The 19,708-nt window shown below is 34.1% G+C and overlaps 1 protein-coding gene across 13 annotated transcripts in view; it reads right to left on the reverse strand.

Annotated features, from left to right (window-relative positions):
- The window catches only part of IPO11 (importin 11), a 108,638-nt gene that overhangs the window by 42,683 nt on the left and 46,247 nt on the right, over positions 1-19,708 (reverse strand). For 10 of the 13 annotated variants that reach the window (XR_003251998.1, XR_003251999.1, XM_026056407.1 and 7 more), the window contains 10 exons: positions 19,046-19,172; positions 17,943-17,976; positions 17,722-17,762; positions 16,700-16,816; positions 14,461-14,574; positions 11,596-11,711; positions 10,009-10,085; positions 9,474-9,545; positions 4,421-4,500; positions 3,695-3,775 (listed from right to left, as the gene is read on the reverse strand). Coding sequence is in view for 11 of the 13 variants with exons in the window: in XM_026056407.1 (XP_025912192.1) it covers positions 3,695-3,775; positions 4,421-4,500; positions 9,474-9,545; positions 10,009-10,085; positions 11,596-11,711; positions 14,461-14,574; positions 16,700-16,816; positions 17,722-17,762; positions 17,943-17,976; positions 19,046-19,172 (859 nt within the window). In the remaining 2 variants the exon portion in view is untranslated. The remainder of the gene's footprint in view (positions 1-3,694; positions 3,776-4,420; positions 4,501-9,473; positions 9,546-10,008; positions 10,086-11,595; positions 11,712-14,460; positions 14,575-16,699; positions 16,817-17,721; positions 17,763-17,942; positions 17,977-19,045; positions 19,173-19,708) is intronic. The other 3 variants (XM_026056411.1, XM_026056410.1, XM_026056409.1) reach the window with 2 other exon arrangements.

Genomic DNA, 19,708 nt, shown 5'->3' on the forward strand with positions numbered 1-19,708 from the left:
GTCGTACTTGACAAAGCATTTTTACAGAAACACTTATATTGATTATATTTTAGTTATTCCTCTAGAAGCAGGTAGACATGCTAGGAAGATGTTCAAACTGCAGTGAACAAATCTTGAGGGTAACGGAAGACCACACTGGGAGCTAAATGGAAAACTGACACTATTCTAGCAGCATCATTCCACCTTAGGAATCTGTTTAAAACTTGCTTCATCAAACATATGTCCAACTATAGATTCTAAATAAGAGTATCGATAGAGAGAAATTGATGTTTTAGCTACAGAACTAGAATGCTTTTGCTCTGAATCCCTCACAGTAGGAGCCATAAATGAGCAGAACACCAATTTATCCTGTTGTTTTCCTCTCCTGGGATTCTGTAAGCAGCTGTGAAGCCACCAAAGAGATAGGTGGGCTCTAATTTCTGCCTCCTGAGGCCCCCACAACTTAAAATGGGAGGAAACAATGAATCGAAACTTTCTTTTCTGCTTCCTTATAATGAAGTAAACTGTCAGTGAATTGTCCATTGCAGATGCTATCTCATAGACAAGTAGTACTTGGGACTGCAGAAAAGTCAGTAAAACAGCAAGGGGGAAAAAACATCATTTAAAAGCATCAATTTTAAAATAAGTTTTCAATTACAATATAAGCAAAAAATAAGACAATCCTGAGCGTAAAACAGTATCTGATTTTTTTACTTTTTTTTTTTTTGTATGTCTATTTTAGGAGGGGAATGTTTGACCTTGTATACAAGCTGGTCTTCTGCTCTATTTTCGCATTATCTTACCTCACAGTTCCACCTTCCTGAATGAGAACTCTAATCCCAAGCTTCTGAGTTTCTTGTACATTTACATCTCTATAGCCCCAGTGAACTGCACCTAAATACCACACCTGTATCTTAGGCTGGATAATGAACTGGTCACAATCAGACTCCTTTCCCAGCTCCTTCATTTGCTTCCCAATGACTGCAGGAACACAAGCCATTCCTTTCAACAGGGGCACAATATTACTGACTGACAGTGTCTTGCCTCTGTGCAGCCAATTTTTTTTTTCCCTGCAGGTACTTGAGCAACTACCTTGTAGGGTGCAACTCACAGTATTTTTCACCTGTATATGAAGCAGCAAAGCCCAACTCCAACTTTGGACACAAAACCAAACCAGAAAAAAAAAAAAAAAAGAAATCACTTCATTTCATATTCTGGTAAACATTAGGGAAAAAAAATACCAACTGTCTTCTAAGTATAATCACCCTTATTGCACATATTTACTATTGAGAGTTTAAAACTAATCCATAAACCTCAGATAAAGTATGCAAGTATCATTCATGAAGATGTTTCAGTTCCAGATACTTAATCAAATTATGCCTGTGAGACAGAAAATGATTTTATCAAAACCTTCACTCTGAATAGGAATTTGTTTGCTTTAAGGAATGCTTTATGGAGGACTGACAGTAGAAGAACAGAACAAAAGCTTCTGAAGCACCATTCAGTATCAAAACGCTCTACAATTAATGCTTTGAAACAGAAAGCAATCATTTTTCCACTTTCCTTAGAGCAAAGTGTACTAATTATGATAAAAACCTGAAGTTCCTTACAGTGGAAAACAAGCATGTTGTATAATTCTTGCAACAAACAATTCTGCTGCATTTATAGTGAACTGAATTCAAGTCTAAAGACTTAACAAGCAACACAATCAAAGTTCCTAGTAAGTACAACTATTGCAAAAATATAAAGCAATAAACTGTAGTTACTCAACTATCTTTATTTCATACACCAACTTCACTACCTCCTGAAATTTTTCAAAAGGCACATTCATGTTTTATATTTCAAACATGAGGGTATGAATTTCCTAACATCTCTTTCGTAGTACCATTCAAAGTTTTGGGGAAAAAAGCTTTTAAACAACTTGAAAAACCTCTAGCAACTCCATTTAAGCAGTTGTTGCTATTACAACAGCAGCTCATGATAAATATAATGATTGGTTCAATATGATGTCACAGTAAAAACTCAAGTACACTACACAAAAATAGGATTGGGAGAGTATGTGCATCCAATATACAGTAAAGATTGGAACCTTGGCTATAGAGCTATTAAGTTCTAGCAATGACACAGAAAGGCAGCAAAAACAAAAAGTGAATCTACTGTTTAATTATAAAAATCACCTAAATATGTTTTAAAATAATATACATATATATGCAGACTTCTTATTTAACTATCTTGTCAGCCTGTTAAATACATAGTTAAATTCAATTGCGTGATTATTTTTCCTTATTGCTAATGAATACTGAAAAGATAAACTAATATTTCAAAAATGTTAAAAGATATACTGTGAAGTTACAAGATTTTATTTTTCTTGTTTTTATGAGCAAAGGGATGGATATACTGGTTGATAAGGTACAGACAAAGCCCAAAGAGCTTTGGATGGTTAGACATAGTTACTAGATAGTTAATTATCTTTTCACATTTTAATTAGAAACATTCAAAATGGACTCTGATTTTTAATAAGCAAGTATTCTTAAAAAAATTATATGATTGAATTATTTAATATTGCACTTTCATCCAAATAATAAAAAGTAGAATACAATAAACTTAATTCTGAACCAAGCTGAAAAGCAGAATTGTACAACTTCTAAAATTCATTTATCACAAACTAATTTCGCCTTTTTATTTTGTAATTAAAAGTGCGATTATCCTTTATACTTTGGCCAACTTAACTGAACTTCTCCATGTAGAATTGTTCTAGCTCACACAGTACTCTCCATTCTAAAATTCAATTAGAATTGAACAATTTTAATTAGCTTTCTACATATTCCAACAGTACACTGATAGCCAAAGACTAAACCTAATTTAAGTCACTTTGATCTAAACACTCTCCTTGTTTTGTCTGAATGTTACTGTGTATTGAAGAATGTTGACATTATCTTTTTTCAATATGGTACATATATCACAAGACATCTAATTTATACACTTTCTCCATAACAAGTGACATTCTTAGTGCTCTAAGATTTTCTGAGGACACTACCATCTTTACCATACAGCGACTGGCCACCTGTCTGTAAAGGTTAGGCTTGCTGTTGTCAGGCCATGATACAATTAAAATAGTTGTTTTAGTTTGCTCTATTTGTATGCAGGTCTAAGACATCACTTTCTTTCTTTCTCTATTAATCTACAAAATAATCAAACAGCAAGAGTTTCAGGAACTCTTAATGCAAATCCATCAGTACAAAGAGGACTCAGAGTGGCTTATAATTCTTTTACCTAAGGACAACACCTTGGAATAACATGAAGTAAAGGAAGCATTGCAGAGAGGGTACCAGCATTAGGCGGTATCTTTCAAGGTACTCTATATGGCTGTGCTAGCTTGCCTTGGGACAACAATTAGGGGATTTTATTTTATTTTATTTTTTGAGAGAGAGAGAGAGAGAGAGAGAGAGAGAGAAAGAAACTGTCTATGTGTACACACTCCCCCAATACATACACACCATCTCTACAAACAGATAATTTAAATACGCAATTTAAAACACCTCTGGCTCCAACAGTCACATGTGCTAAATCAGATCTATTTCTTTCTTTTTTCTTTAACATGTTCTACATTCATCATACTTTAAAATGTTACTCAAAGTTGACAAAACTCTACTATATTACTTAGGATGACAGAGCTGAATATCTGCGTAGTAACATCATTTTGATTACACACTACCTTTAAAACTTGAACTTGACCTTCAGTAGTTATGTCCTTTAAGAGTTCACAAAATGACCGGCACAAGTCAGTGGCATACATCTAAAATTAAATGAAAAAAATTATGTAAGTATATTGTAATTCTATGTATATTTCAACACTCAACACATTAAGGATTACATACATCGGAAGACCCAGCTGTTCTTCAAAGATAGTGATTGCTAAAACTCATCTTTCCTGAACTGATTAAATTTAATGAAAGCTTTTTTGCTTTTTTTTTTTTAAATAAAGTCACTTTTTCAACAATGAATTCTCAATGAATTCTCAATGAATTTTGTAAGAAAGAAGGCTTGAGAACAAGATATAACATCTCTAGTTGATTTCTTCATAGAACTTATGATCATAATTTGAATCCTGGTAGGATAATTAACAAAGTAGTAACTATTATTACTCTTCATAGGACTTTTTCAGGTATCAAAGTATTAAATCAATTCACAAAAATCTTAACTCTAAACAATAACTTTTCTGAAATCTGATTTTATTGAATGCCCACTCTGTGCCATAAAGAGCTAACATTAGAAATGTTATGTATGAAATGTAGAAATGTATGTGCCTATATACATAAAAATGAATGAATGAGCATGCATGTTTCTAGGTATGTGATGTTTCCCAATATGAGGGGAAAAATGTAGCTGGACAATAAGGAACAAAGGTGCTAATACAAAGCTTTACACTATGGTAACATACCTGTAAAAATTCAGAAGATGATAAGAAAATATAAGCATTGATGATCTTAAAGCAGTTTTTGAGGTTTTCTGAACTCAGCTCTGGAAAAAAGAAATCACAGTTAAGAATCTCATCAACAAATCAAAATACAATTGAAATAATTCACTTTAAATGCCTTTTTCCTCATGTGGCTTTTAAGTGCCAGATGCCTACAAACAGAAGAAAAGTTATGCTTAGTTCAGCACCGTTCAGGTTCTGTCTCATTGCCAGAGACAATAACAGAAAAAATGGGGAAGATAAAAGCTATCATGTCCTCAAATGGAAGCACAAGAAATCCTGTATCACCTCAACAGCCAGTGCTAACCAAGAAAAATCAAGTTTGGGGTGTGTTAGTGTGCTAAGAACATATTAAACATGGAACACATGAAACATGCTTAAGAGACTTCTAATTACTGATAGACGCTAAGCCTCACATTCAGTGCCAGTAAACGCTGACTAGAACCAGGGAAAGCAAGACTGCAGTTCTGGTCGTCTGACCTAGATGCCATATCAAATGGCATTGAGCTTTTGAACCAAAACACACTGAGCATTAGGCCATACTTTGAACACTTCAGCAAGGAAAGCATGAGGACTTAAGAGACTGATACATACAGGAGATCGTATATAGCTGCAGTTTCAAGAAAAGAGAAAAAAGGTAAGTCCTCAGACTGAAACCTGAAACATTAAGGAGAAAAAAAACAAACCAAAACAAACACACCCTGCATCCACTGTAAATGCAGTTCACAGCAAAACCAAAGGCTTCAAAGTCTCATATATTGTTTGACACTAGTGCAGAAAGTCAGTAGCCCTCACTGTCTAAAAACAAAACAGAAAACTAGAAAACTCAAATTTTCTTAAAACCAGTTTGGGACAGAGTATTCTTAGTTAAATAAGTTAGCATCTTCTCTACCACCTTTAATTAACATTCCAATTAAAAAAAAAAAATATATATATATATATATATATATACAGACAGACAAGAGAAAAATATTTCAAGTTTTAAACAAAATTCCTCAACAGACTAAACAAACACCAGCAGCTGGCTAAAACTTCATATGTGTTACCATGGCTAAATGAATGCAGTATATACCAAAATGTGTAAGCACTACTAGGCACAAAAAAGACAAAAAAATTCACAGAAAATATCCTGTGATAGAAACTATGATTAGTTTTTCATTATAACATCTGAAGAGTTCTGGGGAGTTTAAAGAGTTTGGTAATTTTATTTATTTCATCAGAAAGAATGTTAAGGCTTCTTGTTATCTGACATGGCTACTGGACAGCCTTGAATTCTTGACTACTTTCATATCTCAGTACTTTGACAGGTGAAGTCTTATCATCACTTTTTTGGAATAACTAAATATCTTGACTTGAAAAGTGATGAATTTCCACCTATCCATCCAATATCCTCATCATCAAAAGATTCCATTAATAAATATATATATATACACGCATTAGTAGCATATTACTAGTACTACTTTTTTCCTGAAGTTACTGAATTCTCCTTGGAGGTGTCCTGTTTTTTCTTACTAGATGTAACCATATTTTAAGTTTCGGATATTGACATAGTAGACAAATTTTTAAATAAACAATCAAATGACCAAATGATTAAATAAATGTACCAAGCTTTCAATAACTGGTACTTACCTATGTAATACAATCTGAGTAGCAGAATTACAATGAAAAAATTATTTCAGGCCAGAAAGAAAAAAAACAGATAAAAAGTGTCTAGAAAAACACAGAATTTCAACAACTCATCCGTGCGTAATACTCAGTGTTTAGAAAAAGCACTTTTCTAGAAAGATATCCAGTCTTCAACTGATTACCTTTAGAAACCARTAACACATCAATTCTCTTGCTGAGTTTTTTCCAGATCATACTTATCTTCTCCCCCCCCCACCCCTTCGTTTGAATTTGTTTGCGTCCTTTGGGTTTTGTTGGGGACCAGAGGAATTATTCCAGTTCCAGTAACCTGCTTATTGCCACCACTTTTACAAGTGCAGCATAGGCACATTAAACCTGATGCATCTTGAATCAGGTATCTCTTGATTTTGACCATATTCCCAACCTGAAATTATATCAGATTCAGCTGTCATTTTAAGCCTTAATGCTGCAGAAATGCATCCATCCTCAGAGAACTAGTACGTCCCTCCATTCCACATTATTCAATCTGCTGCACTAAGAAATGGATGAAAACCTCTGCAAACCCTCTATAGGGCAACTATATTTCAACAGAATTTAAACATTAACAGTGCTGATGTGAAGACTAAATATGAGGATTATGTTGTTAATTATGATTGTACATTAGTGAAAGTACCCCAATCTTTGAAAGAATGTCAGTTACGCAAGTGAAATCAATTCTTCACATCAAATTTAACACTCTACTGCTGTATCTTTATGATTTAAGAACAGTACTGACTAATTTAACAGGCAAATCTAAATGATTAGTATGACAACTCTCACACTGAGTTCCAATAGCACTAGTAACCTGAAATGGGTAAGAAAAGCTCCTTCAGAGAGAGAAATATACCTGAAAGGGAGAAACAATGTGTACGGCAATAAGAAAGAATCACCTCCAGCAGAGAAAGCATGAGAGAAAACAGCATGGAGATCTTCAAATTTCAGGTTTCTAAGGTATTACTGGTAGGCCAGGAAGCAATCAGATAAGCAAAAACTTGTGGAGTGTACATCTTGGTAAGCACTTTAAGAGCACTTAAAAAAAAAAAAGTGTAATAGATGACATATATTCATTTGTAGTCATCTAAACATGCATTCATCAACAGAAGAACAAAACACTGAAGTACCTTTCTATCAACTGATATCGAGGGCACACTTCAAAAACTACCAGAAATACTTTGGGCACAATATATCTCATTCAGTTTTATACCACTTTGCTGAAGAAAACATACTGTGCCCCCATCCCTCCGCAAAAAAAAGTATCATAAATCAAGGGGGTTTTTTTTACTTTGACAGTTAAGCTAAACTCCTAAATTGAATGGGAAATATTAGATGCTCAGATAGCATTTAAGGGTTCTGAATAACAACCTGGAAGTCTATTGCTGTATACTACTTTCTGAATTTTCTGGGGAAAAAAAAAAAAAAATGTGTACAATCCTACTAAAAAAAAAAGTTTTGATCAAGTCCCCCATGACCTTGTCCACAAAGCCAGCTAACTCGATGCAAAAGCTACAACATAATGAATAACCAATAATCCCAAGCCTCTACAGCTACTTTCTGTAACCCCTTAAACACAACCATTTTATATAAATCGTTAGTATTTTTCCACAGTCCCTTTGGATCTGAGTTATCAAAGCTGCACTGTATCTATTTATACGTACTGTTCAAAACCCACAGTACTTTGTCACCTATTATATGAATGTATCCAAGCAGTTTTGTTGGTGCAAGACTYTAAAATGCCTTTTTCTGGTGGTGAAGAGAAGGAAGATAAAGTGTTTGCAGAACTTCTTCCTCTCTTCAGTTTGGTGACATTTCCCCACATCCATTTCCTCCCCTTTGGCAGGGCAGAGTCTGCTACGCACCTCTATGAGGTCCCCAAAAATCTCATCTATGAACTTCCTCCCTTCCTTCCTCCAGCTCTTCTAGTTCAAATAGCACACTGTCTCCGAAGGCCATAACCTGCTCATGGAGCAGTCAATGACACCAGAAAAATAGTTATATCACCTGTGCATTAGAAAAATTGCATCCACTAAGAAGAAATTAAGAAACTACAGGACACTTCTGTTCATCTCCTTCTACTATATTTTTAAGTAAAGCATTTTCTGTATCTAGTTTCTTTTTTCCCCCTCAAAGACATAAGCAAGGTAATCTGTGCAGAACTCTTCACCACAAGATCTGCCTTTTGGCTTCCACTTTGATAACTTCAGACTGAATGAGAAACAGTCTGAGGCAGATCTTGCCAGGGACTAGTTTTACGGAAAGTTGAGTTTTCATTTACATTATCTCAGAGAGTCAAGGCACACAAGACACCAGTGAAAGGATCTCAAAAATCTAAACGTATTTCTGCATCTCAGCAAACTACCCTGTCCTGACAGTTGTCATAAGGGTGGGAGGAACAAGGGAAGGTGGATTTGCTTTTAAATATGAGAAGTTTCAAATGAATGTTGCCATTCACATATTGGAGAAACTTCAGTATAGAGCTTAGACTGAACTGTTATTTAACTTGTACAGTCATCACTGATGAATATATATCTTTCTGAAAGGCACTATAGCTTGAACTGGGTTGTTGCATTGGATTTAAGATCCCTTTTACGAGTACGGTGTATAAACAGTATAGTTGTCTGAGGGGTATTAGATGGAAATACTATATTGCTTTTGTAACTATCAAGTTTTAAAAGAAATTTAGCACCAATCTAAGATTCAAGCTCTGTTTCAAAACCCCATTACCACAACTACGATGCATGCAGGCATTCCAGCTAGATTCTTCCAGATGTAAACAAAAGAGAATTGCCAGCAGGGTGTGTTGCAGAATGGCTTCTGCTTTCTGGAAAAGTGTACACCATTTCAGTCCACAGCAAACAAAATTTTTGACTGACACTGGGAAAGCAAAAATTTCTCAGAAAAATGTTCAAATAGTGAAGCAGTACCAGAAGACTGTATAAAGAAATTGGTCTGTGATTATACTTTGCAAAGGCTGCTGTTTTCTCCACCCCACTCCACACCCCATAAAAGAAAAAATCTGTAAATTAACTATAAAAATAATAATCTCAGCTATCAGAATATTCAAAATCAGCTTTCCACACTAAGAAAACAGTAGCAAGTTCCACAACCCAAACCTACTCCTAGTGACAGAAATGACTTGACAGATATGTGTTTGAAGCTTTCTCTTAAGGAAAACACTGCCTAACTGTACTGTTTGCATTATCAACATAATTTCTTGCTCTATCAGTTCATTTCCCAGAACAATAAACATCTCTTTGAGAATTTGTTTTTTCCCCACAGGGAATCATGACTTTCAATCTGTATTCATAAAATAACAAAATTGTTGCAAGCGTAGAAGATTTCTTAATATCTCCACCTTTTGTTAGAAGAGCGTGAAGAGATTTCAGTTCATACCTATCACCGTCCTGGAAAGTAACACCTGTGAGGGCTGGAGAGGACAGGGTGGGGATAAAATAGCAGTAACAAATGTAAACAAACGACAAATATACATTCTGAATTTAACGCAAGTAGAGTGGCAGTGTGATGCAACTATGAAAGTCATGACCATTTATATAGTGCTAGCTTTTTGTAGCAAATTCCTGTCTATGCATCAACCCTTCCTCCTCTTTGTTTTGTGTTAGTAGCAGACAGAATGAAGACAAACAGTAAGTATTTTGTAGCTACAGAAGGTAGATCTGGTGTCATATACTAAAACCACTACAAATCATTATAGTAAGCACAAAACAAATAAAGAGGATGGGAACGCTGAACAAATACCCTGTTCTTGATTTCTGAATAGTAACAACTTTGCTAACCATTTAGTTCTTGCAGCTACAATAAAGTTCCTTGAGGGACATGAACAACACTGGCCATTGGAAGAGAATTGGAAGTTTTGTTAGTAGAAGACTCACCAAGAAGGGCAGACATGTTCTGGAATATTCTCAAGAGCTCAGGTGTAAGACATGGACTATTCTCCAACGTTACTAACCTAAGAATAGATAAAGTGAAATTAGATGACCTACAAATAATAGAGAGTAATAACTGACAGATGGAAAACATTGTAAACTCCTAGTAATAATGCATATAATCTTCAAACAAATAGTAACAAGTGCTTGACCCACATTTCAAGTTACAACCTGACCCTTAGTATAGACATGGGCCTGGCTAATGTAAGAAAACAAAAAAGTTTTCACACTACTAAAAACAATGTAGCCTCAAAAATGCAGCAGTGGGAATGTTTAAGGATCCAACTTCAGCAACCAGGGCAGAACACAAATAAGGCAGGGGGAGAGAAGAATATTCAGTGTATAGGAACAACACTTGGAGCATTCGAGACCTCCACAGAGCTCAGTCATATGCTCAGCACTGCTTGTATCAATTTAAAATTCCTGTGGTTTGAAAAACACTAAATATAAACCAAGTGTTTATGTTCAGAAAACAACAAAAAAACACACCACACACAAAAACGTCACCATCACCACATTCCAGTTTGTTCCCAGAGCTTAGGTGTAGGATTATGGTATCTAAGTAACATTTTAGGTGATGTAAATTATCTCAACTGGCCTCCAAGCTGCTTTTTCAGGAAGCGGAGTCCTGTAAGTCCTGACCTTGTCTGCCAGCTCCCTCCTGATGTTCCAGGAAATCTTTTAAAAAAAGTTTATACACACTCTTCTGCATAGGCATGTGAATAACCCTCAAAATTAGATCAAGAAAATATAAAAGTTGTGAACTGATACACTAAAAAGGCCCCTAGCTTAAATTTCTTCAAGATCTCACCCTTCAAAGTAGCTCCCCCACCACCAAAAGCTTTTTAAAACTTAGTTTTGCTTCAGATAAAAGAGTGCATTTGCAAGCTAAGTATTTGTAATTCAAATGCCTATCTACAATCTAGATCAAAGGAATCCCTTGCTATTTCAAAATGAAGTCAATATATACCTATTTGCAGAAAAATGTACTGGATGTCTGAATAATTATTTTTCCTTTTAGAGTTCAGCTGCACCACAAACATAAGTAAATTAACTTCATGATAGACGGATCACATTGCCACTCACTGTTTTAGTTCAGTCATCAGACAGCTTGCATTTTGGAAGATAACTTCTCCAGTATTTCACTCTTTAAAACTCACATTTCTTCCAGTGTTCAGCTCTGAATTAATGCCCCAAAGTATGCCAAAGTATGCCAAATAGTTACCTCAACATTAACATTGTAGTGACTCTAGACTTTTCACTCTGATGTTCATTATCAAAACAAAATTGTATTTTGCTAGCAACTGCCTGCAAATGGACTTCCTATTCAATTGGTTAATTCTAATTGTGCTTCTTTCGTTAACTTCTTAACCACACCCTCTTATGAGAAAAGGTATGAAATAGATGATGTCAGGGTGAGATATCTAGAATATATAAATGCTTAATACAGTCAAAGCCTTTCTTAAATCGTGTGTTTTTTCCTGGGGATAAAAATAAGTTTTAAAATTAGAATTTGACGAAGAACACTCTTACCACAATTCTAAACCATCTTCCAGAAGATAGACATGCGGAGGCTGGGAAACATCTGTACTTAGCTGAATAACTGGAAGTAGAAAAGGATAGAGATTTTTGCTGTCTGCTCCCAGTCCCTATAAGAATAAATAAAAATGTTAACACCTAAAAAAGAAAAACTTTCAAAAACTATTTCAAGAATGGCATTGATAAAGATCTATCATGCTGTTCTAGTTACATACTGTAAATGTGCATTCAAGAAATCAAATGTTGGATTATATCCACTTTACTCAAAAAGAAAGCATTTACAGTTTGATACTCCTTAACTTTCAACAAGTCTTGAGAAAAGCTACTTAAACTTTTGGAGAACAAGCAGCTTATCAATGCTCTGCAAGGAAAAATTATAAACAACACATTCCTAAAACATTCTCTGGTTGTTTTCTTTCTAGGAAAAGTCACAGATCTAATAAATACTAAATGCTGAATAAAAAGTGTTAAAGACTGAGGACGAAAATTACTCTGTGGATATTATTACATCCTAAATCTTCTGACATGTTCTAAGAATTCGGAGAAGGGTTTGTATTTGTTTCTTAACATAGATTCATATACTGGTGACAGTGGGTTTTTTTGTTTTTTGGGTTTTTTTAAGTGATCAATGAATCTGAGATGCAGAAAGATATCTACCCAAGGACACATGGTAGAATTTTTTCAACAATCATTTAATAAAATAAAACTAATTTGTAAAAATAAAGTAATTATTGTTGAAACTAATAATAAATTAAAACTAATCTTACAAAGACTAGAATTATTACATTAGAAACAACTGGTTATTTTGTGATATTACTACTCAAGTGAAATGAGGATAGCTGAAGCAAGAATTCTGCTTTTGCATAATTACTATTTTTGGAATCATTAAAGTTTAAAATTATTTGACATTTCTCAGGTAAGGCTTCTTTCTGGAATAATTTTTACATGCTTCTGTAAGTATGTAGCCTGAATACCTGAATGCTCTTCTTGAGGGGAGCTTTGGAGAAAGGGCTGGGGCATATTCAGCCTATTTTCTGGATGATATACTATCAGCCAAATAACTCTTTAAAAGTAGAGCATCTCAAGATCTACAGGCAACATAACCACATATTCAGTTTTATATTTTACTCTTTTCTCAGTAACTTACCACATCTTATTTGCATTTTTACTGCCAGTGATCACAAATATTCTAAGATATTTCAAATTTAAGGATTATTTACTGATACCAAGATCTTTTCCCTTACTGATAAGAAGTTCAGTTAATTTATTTCAACTCTCACCTCTGGATAAAGCAAGCAGCTAGTAATTCTGATAGGCTTTCAAAAATCTCTGACAAGGTACTTATAGTAAGCCTTCAGAAGAATTGGGGAGTTTATCATACATGTATAGAAAAGCAGGGTAGCAAAGTACCACCTTGAATGGAAGCTACCCAAAAGACAAAGCTTATTTGGCTACCAATTGCCAGCAACTTCCATTCTTGATACAATGTTGTTTTTTCTAGTTATTAGTGCTATGTAGCAAAACCTGGGGGTTCCTCGAGTTTTGAGGACTGTAAGAAGCTCTTACGTGAACTAAACAGACTTAGCTAAATGAACAACCTAATGTTGATTAATACAGTCTGGCAAGCAATATATTCTGGCAAGAAAAACTGTTTCCTGCTCCACATAGGTCTACAAAGAGTCTACAAAACCAACAAAAAAAAAATGGACCTGAGAATCACTATGTTCACCTCTATTCTCAGAATTACTATTGCACTGAGAAGCCATGAGCGAAGACAAGGTGGCAGCAGTCCCTGCTCAAAGACATTTTTAGAGTTCTGACCTTGCCACTTTAAAACAGACATTGAAAAGTGAGACATTTAAGTATAGTTAAAGAGCAAATTATGGGCATAGATAAATTCTCAAAAGAAGAAAAAAAATCAAAAAGATTGGAATACAAATAACTGTCAATGTGATATAAGTCTTTATATAAGAAAGCAGGCAGATCAGACCTTTTATTATTTCCGTTTCATAACTCACAAAGGGGAAGAGAATGTCTTAAAAGCCAGGAAATTTCAGGAGGAATGAAATAAAGTATTTTTTCCATATGCTATACAACAATGTTGCAGCAATCACTTCAAAAGGATGTCAGAGGTATCAGAAATTATGGGGTAAAAAGGTAAAGGTAAAAATGATAACAATAAAAAGTTTGGACTTCCAAAGAAACAAGATGACCTAAAATTAATGTCAAAATATATCTTGAGAGATGTTAAACCTAATGGTTATGATTTAAACAAAGAGGTAAATATTTGATGCTAATCTTATTTAAAGAACAAATACAAAGGTATCACAGCAAACCTTATTGCGGTGGCCCATATCTCAGTCTACAATTTTGGAATGTCTCATGTTCACAGAATTTTTGCAACTGAAATAGAAAATCCACATCCCTGAGAGGTAACAAATGGAACACAATGGGGAAATGGCTAGGACTACACTGCAGAATCAAGTCTGAAGTATACATAATATTTGTAAGAAGAGATCGATACTCCTTACGCCTTTTAGGAAATAAAAGAAGCCAGGATGAGCTGTTTTCCACAGACACCAAAAGAGGTACAATTCCAAGACTACAAAACCAACCAAAGCATAGCCTCCAGAACTCAGGCATTTTTCCCCCTAAAGAACTGTTTTTACTGAAATGTTTGTCTCCACAACCAGAGTACCTTCTATTTATTACAAGACTGAACAACATTTTAAAATACTCTATAAAACCAAAATATATCTTATTTTTGCCAACAAAATATATATTCACTGAACATGTAAGCATGTATCAGAAAGAACTGGAAGAGATATTGGCATCACTTATGGAATTTTCACACCTTACCTGAACAAGATGGATTAGGGTGGTTAGAATGGCACATCGCAGCATATTGTGCTCCTCACTCTGTTTCCAAAGAAGGGGTAAATATTGAACCAAACATCCTACATGTGGTCGTATCTGAAGTTCAGAACATAAATTTGTGTCTTAAGGTGTGAAACAAGGCCATTAATTTACCCTAGGCTTAATTTTTGAAAGATTTAGGAGCTGCTTTTGTCACAAGAGAAATACAATTTGCTTTAATTTACTCCTCTTTCCCCCTCCTAAAATATCATATTCCATACTGTGTGACCAGAACAACTTCTGACTCTATAGTGCTTTGAAAAGAATATATTAACTATACTGACATTTGTGAAATGGTAAGGCTTAAGAAGTATGTATAGCACAAACAATATTTGTATTTTGATAACTGAAGATGTTTTCATATGACTGTGTTTTCCACTTAGACAGGATTACTGAATAGCTGCATTCTCTAAGAATGTAATCCATACAAATAAAAACAAATGTTGTTGCAGAATGCCACTCATCAAGAAATTTTCAAACAGACCAAGTATCCACAGCAGGATGCTAATCTGAAGCTATTATATTACATTACATTTACCACCATCATACTTTGGAAACAACAGAACTGCTGTAAAGCACCACAAAATCCCCATTTCAAGTAACAACAACAACAAAAAAATCATCTAATCCACATTTTAAGTGTACTTTTAATTGATGTCTATAACAGCAGGACAGGTTATAATTTAGATTTTTGTTTTGTGTAAGAAATAAGAATCGGATGTTCAGTGATTCCTAAAAATTCTAGCTATAATAGTATATTCTTTCTCTGATATTATGCTACTCTTTTGCAATCATTTCAGTAGCTGTACTTAAGGAGCTTAAAACTGTACTTTCATGTATATTAATTTTTAAATAATAAAAGGGTATTTTCTAGACAGCACAATCACTTAATTTTTAATCCAAGAAGTTTTCAAAAAGAGCAAAAAAATATTTTGCTGGTTTTGCCTTTCTATTGTGTTTTTATCAACTTCAACTGCAGATATTAATAGTCACATCTAGATTAAAATTTAAAATGAAGACAAGTGTCTATTTTAATGAGGCATGATATACAATTTTAAATAGAAGTGACAAGCAATGTTTTGCTTCTCAGCAAATTCTAGCTCAGTAAGTCAGTTACCAATTATATTATTAAAATTATAATAAAATGAAAAGATTTTAGTCCAAAACAATGGTTGAAGAATCTCCATCCTTGAAGATTTTCAAAACTCAGTTGGAGAAGGTCCTGAACAACATTTGAACTTAAGTATGCTCTGAGCAGGGGTCAAACCAGATGACCTCCAAAGGCTCCTAACAATCTAATTTTTTTTTTTTTWAAACAATAAAAAGTTAATGTTTGTCTTCAAAAGTATTTAATTATAAATTACCCTCAATAGACTTAACTGGTTTTCCTGCTACTTCTCTAACTAATTTAAAATGCAAGGGAACCTGCTCCCATGTTGACTTTTCCTACAAAGGACAATTAGAAAAACTACATTTGGCTCTAAGACAGGATTACTTGTAAAAAAAGGAGATAATGCATGGTTTGAAGTTTATTTCTGTCTTAATTACAGTACTACCACAAAAAAAAAGAGAAGAGACAACTGCAGTCAACAAGTCATTTTTGCAAAAACATTATCAGTTTCTTTATGTTTAAGCTGAAAAATATACTTTAAGTAGGAAGCCCTCAAAATTGATAATCTGAACTTCAAACCTTTGTATGCAGCTAAGGATAGTGCTTTATAGGTAATCCTCATTCATATTGGAGCCAACAAGAAATTGGGAATTTAACTGCACAGTCCCTAAGCGTTTTGTCACAAAAAATGTTTCTAAAACATAAGGTTCACTAAAAATTATAGTTCAGAAGTAAGAAGAGATAATTAGTCAGAAGTTTGAAAAAAAATTTTTTGCAAGAACTGCATTAAAATAAGCAGACGAATTCATTTTGTTCTCCAAAAATCAATGCAAAAAAACCATAGCAAATTAAGGAAAGAATTAAGAAGAGCAAGATCACATTACACAGAAAAGATGAGTAGGAACTGAGAAGACCAAGTAAAGCAAATAATGTAGGCATCTACCATAACAATAAGTTGTCTACTAAACAAAGAAATTTTTCCATTATTTTTGTATAGGACAAAAACACTCAAGTGAGAAATCTTCTGTGTCATTAATACAAAGCTCCACTTTAAATTCCACAAAAAAATACCTGCATATTGACTCTTTCAATCACACAAGACAGAACATGAAGAACGTGCATTTTGGTGTCACATTCTGTAACTTCCTGAAGCAGCTGAAAGAGCAGTGTAAACATGGACTCCAGATACTAAAAGAAAAACAACCAATCACAGATTAGACCATTAAAAATAAAATCAGTGATATGAATCAGTAATTATTCCCATATGCTTACAACACTGACCTAAGAYTTCTATGCACCTTGAATGACACTTGCAGAATGTGCAAAATGTTTGTCTTTCATTTGGAAAATGCATATTAACCACTCACAGCCTAAAGGAGATTATAAAAAAAAATTTAGAGACACTCTTGTGTAACAGTTCAAGCACATGACCTATTTCAGCACATATGTTTTTTATGTTTTAAGAAGTATAAACATGACTTCACAGACAAGGTTGTGTAAAGCTAAAAGCCATCTCTCCAGAAAGAACACTTTATAGAGACATAGCAAAGGTATATGCTCTTCCAGCTTTTGGGTCAATACAGAAAACTCAGATTTTGAACTGAAAAAGGCATCTTAAACAATTACAGTGTAGACAACGTGGACTACAGAAATTCCAGTGCTGATGCACTTTGCATTTTTATCTAGTCTGTTCCCAAAAGAATTGAATTGAAAAACTGAATTGAAAATGGTGTTTGGAACAGGCATACTAGAGAGGAAGTAACACTGATGAGGAGACTTATTTGTTAAAGACAGCATTCATGTTGGGAAAAGCTTAGCAACTGGGAGCACATGTTGCATCTAGTACTAAAGACAACTGTAGCAAGTTGTAATATTCATAATACTAAGAGGCTTTGAACTGTGTATCTGTAAATTGCATATTAGCAACCTTAACAGAGGCAGGTGGAGTCTTTAGATGCTTTGGCCAATGAAGATTAAAAAATATATATACTGATTACTGAGTAGTTTGGTTTAAAATGAACTTGGAAACAATCTTTTTATGCCTTGCTTTTAAGAATCTGTTCATCAGAATACTCCCAGGCAAATGCTCTTACCGGTAAGAATTGGTCAGTTCTGAATTCGAAGTCATCTACAGGTAAACAATCATTAAGGAAAAACTGAATACTGATTGACAAATAGATATGAGATCAAATAAGCAAATATAGTATGGCTACATGACAATTGTAAGGTGAAGAATTCATTAGTAACTTCAAAATCATTTATTTTCCAGTAACTTTTAATTAAGAACTTATTGAACATCTTAAGAGAAGGATATTTAATTTCAGTGTTGTAGCTGTCTCAATACGGACCTGAAAGACAAAAGTCAGGAACCATCATACCTACCTCCATGAAATATTTTGATTATCAGCATATCATCTTCAAATAGCAAACCAATAATGGTTTCGGCAGTTCAATCCTCCTATGTATTCTGTCATCCTTTAAGAAATTTAGATAGTTCAACACAAGCATATTTTTGTTTACTTTGGTTTTAGAACCCTTTGAAGTTTATTTGGCAATGTCAAAATGATAACACCTGGAAAAACTATTCAGGCAATACCCTCACAAAGGTCAAGAAAAACCTAAATAAGAAGGTAGCTAGTCTGTGATAAAAGCTGTTGCAATGGAGAATGAATTTAATCTCAGATTATTTTATGGCTCACTATCACTCAAAAAGCTCAGAATCATAGATAAACTCAAGTTTGCAGAAATAGATGCCTGTGAAGCATGAACTTTGAACAGTCACGACACACTGAAACAGAAATCCACCCTGCCTGGCTAAAGATGTCCAGAATCACAGAAATAATTAAATATTAATTTGCAATCTGACAGTTATAACTTTTTACTAGGTGCTAGGGTTGTGGTTTTTTGTTTTTTTAAACTTCTCAACTTCAAGTTCACCTGCTGGTATGCTAAAATTCTGACTTCAAACCAGAGAACCATACTCAACCAGCTTCTGCTAGCAAAAGATAACTACGTTAGTACTTATTCTCTGCAATACAGAATATTGTTTCATCACAAAATAACCTTATTTTCCATACAGGAAGTATTCATGAGTTTATGAATGATCTATGTCAAGATGCTTCAAAACTTTCCTCTCACACAAAACGCAGATGGTTGCTATCACCAATCATTTTTCCACCTGCAGAGCCATCACCTAGAAAATACGCTAAGGGTTCATTTCACATCTTTGACATTATTCTTCAGGAATAAAACCGCTCCACAACTTCCCAACAGATTATCTTTGTTTTTGAGAGACACAATAGACTTCAAGGTGTGATGTTCTAAAGTTTTCAACTAAGTTTACATAAGGGGTGGCATGTTTTGGATTACACATTTGTCTTGTAAAAACAGATGAAAAGTCTATTTATAAACACTTACCACTAAGTCTTGGTCCTGAAGCAAGTTACGAATTGCCTCATATAACATAGGCCTCAAGTCCGATTTGAATTTTACAGAAATCCACTGTCCAATCAACCAAATTACTCGTCGGCGTATTGGTTTATACCTTTAAAAATGAGTATTAAAAAAAAACATTGTACCTCACTTAATTCATTACCCCTCCTCTCTAAAATACTTTGATAAAAGAGAAATCTAAGTAAACACTAGGAAATATTATTCCTCAAGGCTAAAATTAAAGCATTTAGTTTGTAAAGACTAACTTCAAAATTTTGATGTATAAATTTTTTTAATCAAACTTTTTCACTAGCAGACTCAGGAAAAACCAATGTAGGGCTGAAAGAAAAGCTTCTCTCCTAAAGGACTGAATCTTGAAGTCTTGCTATAAACAGTTTATTCTGCATACAACACACAAATAAAAAACTAAAAATAGATCTTCCATTTACTACTGTCACCATGACTTCAACTATTTTCGCCATACTTTCCAGCAATTTTCTTGAAACTCGTTTTATGCGCAAGCTTTGAAGCCGGATCAACGTATAAAATCCAAACTTAACTATTGCATTACAGCAACTACCAGTGTATTTCATGCCATCATGTCTAAAAATATTCTCAGAAGGATTGTCATTACCAAATCTTGCACCA

The sequence above is a fragment of the Apteryx rowi genome, unplaced genomic scaffold (assembly GCF_003343035.1).
Source record: "Apteryx rowi isolate R43461 unplaced genomic scaffold, aptRow1 scaffold_131, whole genome shotgun sequence".
NCBI lineage: Eukaryota > Metazoa > Chordata > Aves > Apterygiformes > Apterygidae > Apteryx > Apteryx rowi.